General features: G+C 35.8%; 1 protein-coding gene across 2 annotated transcripts in view; it reads right to left on the reverse strand.

The window, feature by feature from the left end:
- The window catches only part of LOC148954272 (uncharacterized), a 114,182-nt gene extending 105,896 nt beyond the window's left edge, over window positions 1–8,286 (reverse strand). Inside the window, exon 1 of one of the 2 annotated variants that reach the window (XM_089086151.1) lies at window positions 8,035–8,286. In XM_089086151.1, coding sequence (XP_088942277.1) covers window positions 8,035–8,160 — 126 coding nt within the window. In that variant the 5' untranslated portion in view covers window positions 8,161–8,286. The remainder of the gene's footprint in view (window positions 1–8,034) is intronic. The other variant, XM_089086150.1, reaches the window with a different exon arrangement.
- Between the last annotated feature and the right edge of the window lie 1,799 nt (window positions 8,287–10,085).

A 10,085-nucleotide genomic window follows, 5' to 3' on the forward strand; every position in this document is an offset into this window, starting at 1 on the left:
GGCGTTGAGGAGGGGACATCCCCTTTCATATACGGAGTAATTTCTGTTCGTTTTAAGTTTTAAGTTCGCTCCTTACTTTCAGTTAAAAAAATTTGTTTTTTTTATTTAATTATCTTATAAGGACAGAAATGCTGATGGTTACTAGTAAACAACCTTGCGACTCAGAAGCAATTCGTTCTTTTTACTGGCTTAAAGTATTATACAAAAGAGCCAATCAGGTTTTTCCTTCTTTTTTATTGGCTCAAAGCTTGACATAATATAATGTTATGAATATTATATTATAGATGTTATTAATATGGTAAAGGCTATGAACGTGTATAAAAGAGAAATCGAAGGAATAAAATCAGTGACTTTCGAAAATACGTCATAAAAATAAACCAATGGTGTACAAACTGGCTTTTTAACAGGAAAGGGAAGAACAGTTAAGTTTCTTTTTCTCCTTTGAATAAGTGTTTTCAAGCTAGTGTGTCCTTTAAGCCAATCGTTATTAAGTGCGGGATTCTTATTAGAAAACAATAGATTAATAGACACACGATTCCATAACTGCCTTAGGGACAAGGTGAACATTCTACTCGTTTCCCTTTTTATGCTCTTTTCCAAAGTACTAATCAATTTACCTACAAATTCGCCCCCCCCCTGATAGTCCCATAGATAATCCAAGGAATATATAGAAACTAAAAGAAAACACGGTATAAGCCTAGAATTGGGGCTACTGAGAAGGACATACGTTAAGAAAACCGAGAAAAAAACCATTTTTACTTCCTAATATGCAGAAAAATTGTAGTTAACCCATTTTGTAGGTTATGTATGTATTGGTTAGGTAAAATAAATACTTTTTGTAGGCAATTGTAGTTGTTTAGGTAACACATACCCCACCCCCTTTATATGCAAATATATAGCCTAAATTATATATTTCTCGTATGTTCCGTTTTTATTGATTAGACTATCTTGCTTCCTTCCATTATTAATTTGAAGAAAAACTAAGCTTTTCCGAGGGAAGTAAAGAGCGAAGTTGAAACTTAAAACGGACAAAAATTATTACTTCACAGACTATTTAATATATGTCAATAAAACTAGTACATATAAACCAACTAATTATGTTTCCCTATGCTTTTAGGATTATACAAAACTAGCGCTTTACTGAAAACACAAAAGTTACAACAGGATTATGGATTTAAGAGTCAAAAGTGAGTATGTAGCCTGAAAACACTAAACGTATCTATAAGATTTTCATAGTCTTACACCAGTTGTGACATTAGTAACTTTCAGTATACAATTAAAATTATATTAAAAGCATAAGTGTAAAAATAAATATTTTTTAATAACCGCGAAGTAATTGAACAGCATACATAAATATTGGATTGATTTATCAAACAGCATTTTGCTCTCACCAGCTATAATACCAAATGCAATAGTGGGTAATATACAGTCTTAAATTGTAAGAAAAATGCTTTAGTATCCCTTGAAATGGAGATCAAATAAGACATAATATGAACTCTAGAAATCCGATTATTTCTCTCCATACAAGAGTGAATTTCAAACTATGATACAAATTCTAAAGCTAGTCTATAGTCCTAATGCTATGAAGATGGCCTTGCTTCGAACTTTTGTACGAACTAATCATGACATGTCCTTTTAAGAACCAAAACGAGAGCCAATCATTGAACTGTGCCATTGTGCAGAAGTGATACCATATTAAACGTAAAAAAAGAAGAAAATCCTAAAATAGATTGTTGCTTTATCTTAAAAGGGATTGATCCTAAAAGGGATTGATAATATTTTTATTCTATAAAAAGTGTCCTTAATTGGTTTGCTTCTACTGTACCAAAACTCCTATATTGTTTTGTGTTTTCAGTAAAACGCTAGTTTTGTATAATCCTAAAAGCATAGGGAAACATAATTAGTTGGTTTGTTCGTACTAGCTATATTAACATATATTAAATAGGCTGTGAAGTAATATTTTTTGTCCGTTTTAAGTTTCAACTTCGCTCTTTACTTCCCTCGGAAAAACTTCGTTTTTTTTAAAATTAATCTTCTTAGTGTTATTTGAATATTTCAGATGGTGGAATTTATAGGAAGAACGTAAATATGAGCAATATTTTTTATATGAGCTATCAAAAATATATCTAAAATTTTCTGTTAAACACAAACGGAGCTACGACTAGCTCCGTCGTTGTCATCGGTCAGAAACGGAGGTAAATTACAACCTGAGAACATAACCGGTTTAGTCTAGGAGCTATCCCTAGGGCTGTAACATACTGGTAACTGGTTACGCTAGAATGATATGATTGAGAAATACATAATGAGGGCTATATATGGGACCATCATGAGGGTGGGGGTGCATTTGCAAGCGAATTGATTAGTATATTTGGAAATAACATAGATAAGGAATCAAGTAGTGTGTTCACCATGTCTTTATGTCATTTATGGAATCTCGTATGTATTTACCAAAAATAGAAACTACCATATATTTATGGCATATCTTAATTTGTGATCTGACTCAATCCAAGGTTGTTTGGACATAGGTGCAACCATTAATCTTGTAGTTATCGACTCATTCTGCATATTGATTGCTCAAAAGCTGCATAGACTATTTTTCACGGTTTTCCATCTGAATTACGATATTTAGGCATGGGTACTGTAATATCAATTGGTGACACCCAAGAAATTGCCAAATACCACCTTTTAGTTTGACCCTTTTTGATTTTACCCCATATGACGTTTTTTATTGATTTTATTTTTAATAAAGGCAAACGAGATCCCGGCATGTCCTACTTAAAAGGCTTTTGAGATTCTCCAATGACAGGCTGTGAAAAAAAATGTTTTAAATTTTCGATTGGAGCCTTTTTTTTCATGGACTATGGATCTTGGTAAGGGAGTTCTTAGAATTGAAGCTGGATTCCAACCCACTCATCCACTTTTTTTAAGTTAGGGCCTCTAGCAGAAACGTACACATGTTTTCCTCGGAGGGGGGGGGGGGTGGATTTAGAAAAAAACTTTTCTCTGATAATTTTACTAAGGGCCCAGAAATTCAGGAAAATTTTGGATTTTGGGGGCCCAGGCCTGGAGACCCTCTGGGTAAGTCCCTCGGCCCTAGAACCCATCTTCACAGAATCTTAGAAATAGTGAGAGTAAATCACCTTTCCACACAAATGTCCGGGTTGTAGACCCACTCATGAAGGTTTTCTTCGTCTATCAAAAATGTTTCCAACTCATAAAAACTCAGTGCCGTAGAGGAGACAAAGGGATGGGGTGGCTACACGAACCCACCTTCTCAGTACCCAATTGAACTGTAGATTATTTTTTGAGAGTTTCATTCATATAGCTCAAGTACTTTCCAAGATAGAAGAAAACCTTGAAACTAGGTTTATACCCACTGAAATTGTATATTAAACATAATCGTAAAACATGATCGAAATAAAAAATTTCGAGCCAATAGGGGTCATAATAGTCTCGACATCCCCTAAATAATCCAATAGGCTCTAAAGCACTGTCTATACGACTACCTTATGTAAGGTTTTTACCCTCCACTTCAAACGGTATCATTAATTCAACAGAAGGATGCGTTAGTTGCCACAGACGTTGGTGAGACCAAAAATACACCCCATCTCCCTACTTGTGAAGACCAAGAATACATAAAATGCCAAATTTTTAATATTGGGGTGAAAAACGAAATTCATAAATATAACATTTGATCTTTCTTAGCCTTTGGTCCTCCTCTTTTCAAAAACAATAGCTAATATATAGAATAGGATAAAAACAAGACAAAAAAAGAAAACGAACCATTTGATTCTCCGCTCAATGTTCTTCCCTGATATATTAATAGCTACCGTCACAATTGCGTCCCAGCTAACACAGTCTCTAATGGGTACAGAATTAGCCCTAGCCTATATCCAACATTTTTCTGATTTTGCTGGCTTTTTTTTATAATTTGACATTATACCTGGCCCACTGGGAAGTGGAGGAACTGGGACAAGATTGGAACGGTAGGAATTTTATATTTGTAAATAGTAATGAATGAGAATCAAATAGTTTTTTTTTCTGTTCTGTGCCATAAATGTCTACCCTACATCCCTCAAGAATACTGTTTAAGGTTGCCCATTTATAGGAATACATGTGTGATGTCGTAAATTTTCCAGCAGATTTTACAGTTTTCGCCTCTTTTGACGAATTACCCCGAGGTGCTCATATGACCCTATCCTCTTGTATTGTCCATATAATTCACCTGTTTTTGCATTTCTTTTAAGTTGATCTTCCAACTAAATACCCCCCCCCCAGCTCGGAGAGAGTCATGCGTAAAATCTTGATGCCCTGTTCATGGGCGCCCATATGGGGGGGGGGGGCGAGGGGGCTCTTGCCCCCCCCCTGGCTGAATGATGCTGCATTATTTTTATATTTTTGTTCTGGGATTTCTATTATATAGCATTAAAAGTAGCAATTAGACGAAGTTTGCCCCCCCTGGAATTCAGCTTATGGGCGCCCATGGCCCTGTTGTTAGGCCTATAAATCAAACAGTTCGTGGTAACGAACTGTAAGTAAGAGGCGACCCGGCTCAATAGTAATTTAAGCTCTAAAAAACGGAATTTTGATACCAATAGATGCATCAAAAGAATTGGGTTTCTTATGCTGATTTCAAATATATAAGTTTCATCAAGTTTAGTCATACCCATCAAAAGTTACGAGCCTGAGAAAATTTGCCCTATTTTCGAAAAAAAAGAAACCCCCTAAAAGTCACAGGAAACCATGCCATCAGATTCATCATATTAGAAAACCCTATTGTAGAGGTTTCAAGCTCCTATATGCAAAAATGTGGAATTTTGTATTTTTTGCCAGAAGAAAGATCACGGATGCGTGTTTATTTGTTGTTTTTTTTCTTCCCAAGTGTGATCGTACCGACCAACTGGTCCTAGAATATCGTGAGATTGCTCATTCGAACGAAAATTGAAAGCTCTAGCATCCTTTTTAAGTGACCGCAAAAATTGAAGGGCAACTAGGCCCCCTCACACGCTCATTTTTCTCCCAAAGTCACCCGGTCAAAATTTTGAGATAGCCATTTTGTTCAGCATTTTTATGGTGGGGGAAGGGGTCTGGGGAGGGGTTTTTACGTGGAAAGGTCTTTACGTGGAGGAAGTTTTCACGGGGGAAGGGATATTTCTATGAAGGGGTTGCCGGGTTTCCCTGTATTATCTAAAAAACGATCTGAAATTAATAAAAAAACAAGTTTTTCAACTGAAAGTAAGGAGTATCATTAAACCTTAAAACGAACAGAAATTATTACGTATATACGTTGACTAGGGGGCTCGCCCTCTTGTCAAATCTTACTCTTTACGCTAAAGTTTTTTTTTTAGTACTTTTAAAAGAGCTAGTTTTCTAATTAAACGGCTTTTGTAATTCAGGGGTCGTTCTTAAAGAATTGGAACAAAATTCGAACTTTTGCGTAAAAAGCGAGGTATTGACTGGGGGGGGGGGCGGACCCCCTCATATTCGTAATAATTTCTATTCGTTTCCAGTTTTATTGTTGCTCCTTACTTTCAGTTGAAAAAACTTGTTTTTTTTTTATTTAATGTTGAAAGAAAAACTTTTTTGTAAGCTATTTTTATTGAACTACCTTTTTTTGTAATTTTCAATTGAAACAAAGTCGATAAAAACAACAGAGCTATTTCCACCTTAGTTCTTGAAAATACATTTTGCCCCCTCCCGCCCACGTTTTGGTGAACTCATGTCTCTGTCTGAATATCTCTCCAATAATAAACATTAACATGTAATAATAAACATTAACCCAAAACTGAATGCTGCTTATATTGCGGATGCGCTGTTACTCATTATTTTTTTATTTTGCCGGCCCCTTATAAATTGCTTTAAGGGGTCAATATAATTTAAAAATGGGGAAGCATCCACAAATTTATTACTTTCAATGCATTTCTGTCCACATAGATCTTTACCCAATTGTCAATTTTGAGAAAGCAATTGATAATAAAGCCACTAAAACAATAATAGCTTTAGTGGGCTTGCTTTGGATAGAGCATATAACCTGTCATGCATTCCTGCCTACAAAGGATCTGGACCCTGTTGTCAGCTGAGAAAGCATTTGATTTGCAGCTAGTAGTAGCTATGGATAGAGTATGATAATCTTCTAGTAGGCTCTTTTATATTTTCCAATCTGTTTTGCTCCCCTCCCTAGTCTTGAAAAAACGACCTTTTTTGGTAGACCTATTTTCGTTAACCTTTTTTGCTATTTCATTGAAAAAATCGATAGAACAATAAAAAAATACCATTGGATTTTGGGAATTGGATTTTTATGCTGATTCCGTAGACATAGGCCTACAGTTTATTAAGTTTATTCTTACCCATCAAAAGTTACGAGCGTGAGAAAATTTGCCCAATTTGCGAAAATGAGAAAAACACACCCAAAAGGTCAAGCGATCCTAATGAAAATGATTGAAAATAACAAAGTCAGATTTAGCATATCAGAAAATCATACTGTAGAGGTTTCAAGCTCCTATATACAAAAATGTGTAATTTTGCATTTTCTTTTTTTGCCAGAAAAAAGATCACGGATGTGTTTACTTTTTTTTTCCCAGAGTGATCGTACCAAACCAGTGATCCTGGAATATCGAGAGAGATCATTTGATCGGAAATAAAAAGTTCTAGTGCCCTTTTTAAGTGACCAAAAAGATTGGAGGGCAACTAGACCCCCTCCCGTTCCACTTTTCTACCCCCAAGACATCTGATTAAAATTTCGAGATAGCCGTTTGATTTTGCATAGTATATAAAGGTCCATTAGTTAAGCGTTTGGGGATTACAAGACTCCCGATAGTCCCTGGGGAGAGGGCTGCTAGTTACGCAATTTGCCCATTGTTCACATATAGTATTGGCTACCGGTAAATATATGGATTTTTGTAGGGGGAGGGGGAGAATTTTCCCTGATGGGGAAAGTTTCCGGTGGGAATTTTTCAAGAAAAATTGTATATAGGAGGGGAGGGAAGGAGATTTCCTGGCACGATTTGAAAACAGTCAGAAATTAAAAAAAAAAAAATCAACTGAAAGTAAGGAGCAACATTGAATCTTAAGAACGAAATGAAGAAAGCTTTTCCTTCCTCATACCTCGCTCTTTTCGCTAAAGTTTGACTTTTTGACACAACTCTTTAAGAAAGACTGCTCAAACACAGGGGCATTTGAATTTTAATGAGACGTCTTTTTAAAGAACTTTAAGACTTTAGCGTAAAGAGCGAGGGTTGAGGTAGGGGCAGCCCCCCTCATATATGGAACAATTTCTGTTCGTTTTAAGTTTGATATTGGTCCTTACTTTCGGTTCAACAAACTTGTGCTTTTTTATTTAAGTTGAAGAAAAGAATGACGTATAGACAATTCACTGTACATATAAAATCAAGGTATATATTTGACCATTAAGAGTGGGGGAAACAATGAATGTTAGATTTTTAAAAATGGATAAAAAAAAATTATCCAAAATATATCCAGGGTCTGTATAGCCAAGCTACAATGCCTACTTTCTTCATATTTCTAGGGCCTAGAAGATTGGGTAAATTTCTAGGTGGCACTATAATTTAGCTATGATGAAAGTGAAAACATCATTTTATGCCGTTTTTATGCTCTTTTATAATTTAATAATCGCTTCTGTCACAAATTGCATCTTGTGCCCTTAAAGAGGCCCCGAAGATATTTTATATGAATGATGAAAGAGCATAAAAAAGCATCAAATGATGTTTTTACTTTCATCCTAGCTAAATTATATGGCCCACTTCTAATTTACCATGCAAATTTACCGAAGATTGCATATATGGCAGGTATCAGGTATATCCCGTTTCTATTTATAAAAAATGTTTTACCTTAATTTTAAGTTTTCAAGCTCTTTCTCACTGGCTTTAGTTTTCGGAAATGCATTTTCTGTTATTTCAAAAGCATTTTAAGTCATATCAGGTTTTTTTCTTCCAAAATTTAAGAAATGAATTTACAATTCTTCTCAGGAAATTTACCTTTCTAACTTCCAAACGAGCAAAACTGAATAAATATTACCTGCAATGCATTTCTGTCAACAGATATCCGTACCCAGTTGTCAGTTGAGAAAGCAATCGATAATAAAGCCACTGAGATAACTGCAGCTATAGTAGCTATTGATAAAGTCACAGGTGAGCACGGCATTATTTTTATAACAAAATACTACTTAAAAGTTGGAAATCATAATCCTTTAAGTTTTCACTTGTTTGTATTTATAAAAACTATAATTCTTCTTGCAACTTAAAGGTAGAATGAAACTGGTTTAAGACTAACAACGACCTTTACCTGAAGAATTATGTTTCAACATACCTGAGGAATCTCTTCGGAGCCTCAAGGTGTACCTTTCGTACCGTAACTGATGGTAAAATTAGATGCAGTGGCGAATTTAATTAAAGTTGTTTTTCCTCCTGTGAGCACGAAGGTAATCAGCTATATCGTAGCTACGATAGGGACCAGTGAATACAACGAGAATATCCAGAGGAACTTGTCTCAAGATGGGTGGACACAGTATAAGGATATATTCCCTTTACTGTGATGGATGGAGCAATACTTGACGGGGGAAAGGGTTAAATAAAAAGTAGCAAAATATAGAAAATTACGTGGGAAGTTTTAGCAAGTACTGGCCCAAATGATCATCTGCATACGGTGACTGCACAACTCCTCGATAAGCAGCTCCTGAAAGCTGCCCACATTAGTATTTGCTGCCTACTACTGTGGCATAGCTACGGCACGAACCAATGATTTGGACAAAATCTACGGAAAAGTTTTTTTCGGAGGAAAGGGGCAATATTTAGGAGGGGGCGGTGAACTTAGAAATCAGGTGAATTCTACGAAAATTGTATAAAGTTAAAGAGAAACCCTTAAGATTTCAAGGAGAATGGGCATGAGGAATCCCCTGAGTAAGGTGACCATACAAATTTCCAATTCAACACCCCTGCCACACAGCTACCTAGCCACCCAACTCTCCGTCTCACCAATCTACACCACAAAACCCCTATCCACATAGATCTCCATTCTTTATCGCCCTATTGGTGTAAATAGTAAACAATATCTAATTTCCATCGAAGTCCAAATTCAACGTTTTCGTCGTCCATAGACCTGAGATAAAACCGTGAGGGTCTTAAAACAAATATGGTATATATTCTAAAGTATTTGCAAAAGTTTTCGCAGTTCCCCACAAAATTGGTATTTAAGGGTATCTGAAATTAACGATTACAATTCTTATATTGAAATACAGAGGTTAAAAATAAACCGTATTTCAGATATAATATATGATTTCGGTGTATTTCTGTTATAGCGACCCCACTCAAGAATTACGCTGTGTAAAACTCGAGAACAAACCTAGAACCAGTTTTTCATTTGTCTGTATAGACAATTAGCTTACGCCCAGTGAAAAACAAGTGTTGGGTGACAGAATATATTGAACTTATATAATTTGGGCTATATATTTTCACATCGGGGGGGGGGGGAAGGCGTAAAATATTTGGACAGCATGAAGTTAGAAAGCAATTCTTACTTCATAATATGCATAATAATTATAGCTAACACAATTTGCAAGCAGACCTGCTACACTTTACTCCACCCCACACCCTAATATGCAAATATATAGTCCAATTTGTTTCTTAAGTATTATATTTTCACCATGTTTTTGTATATTTTATTAGGATTAACCTCACTTCACTTCTGGAGTGGGGTCGCTATAACAGAAAAGTGCCATGATTTCCACTAAAGTTAATATTGGGTGCTTTTGAAGTCACAAGTACAAATTTTGGGGCTGAAATGACAGCACAAGGATCTTACAAAAACAAGGAATTTTGCTCGCACACCTCAACAAGATACTCACTCGAGGCTCGCTCGTAATCTGCATAGAGAACATTGGCGCCGGCAAGAGGGGGCAGGAGACAATGGCCCCCCTGGAAATTTGGGACTATATAGTAATTATAAGGAACCCAAAGGAAAAAAAGCAGAATAGGGAAACACCAGAGAAAAATTGTTTGTTGCCCCATTGTTGCCTGCCTGCCAATAGATTGTGACCCATAATAAGAAAAATATAAGTTCTAATTTGTGAC

The sequence above is a fragment of the Artemia sp. Qi Xiang Cuo genome, chromosome 3, assembly GCF_049724085.1.
Source record: "Artemia sp. Qi Xiang Cuo chromosome 3, ASM4972408v1, whole genome shotgun sequence".
NCBI lineage: Eukaryota > Metazoa > Arthropoda > Branchiopoda > Anostraca > Artemiidae > Artemia > Artemia sp. Qi Xiang Cuo.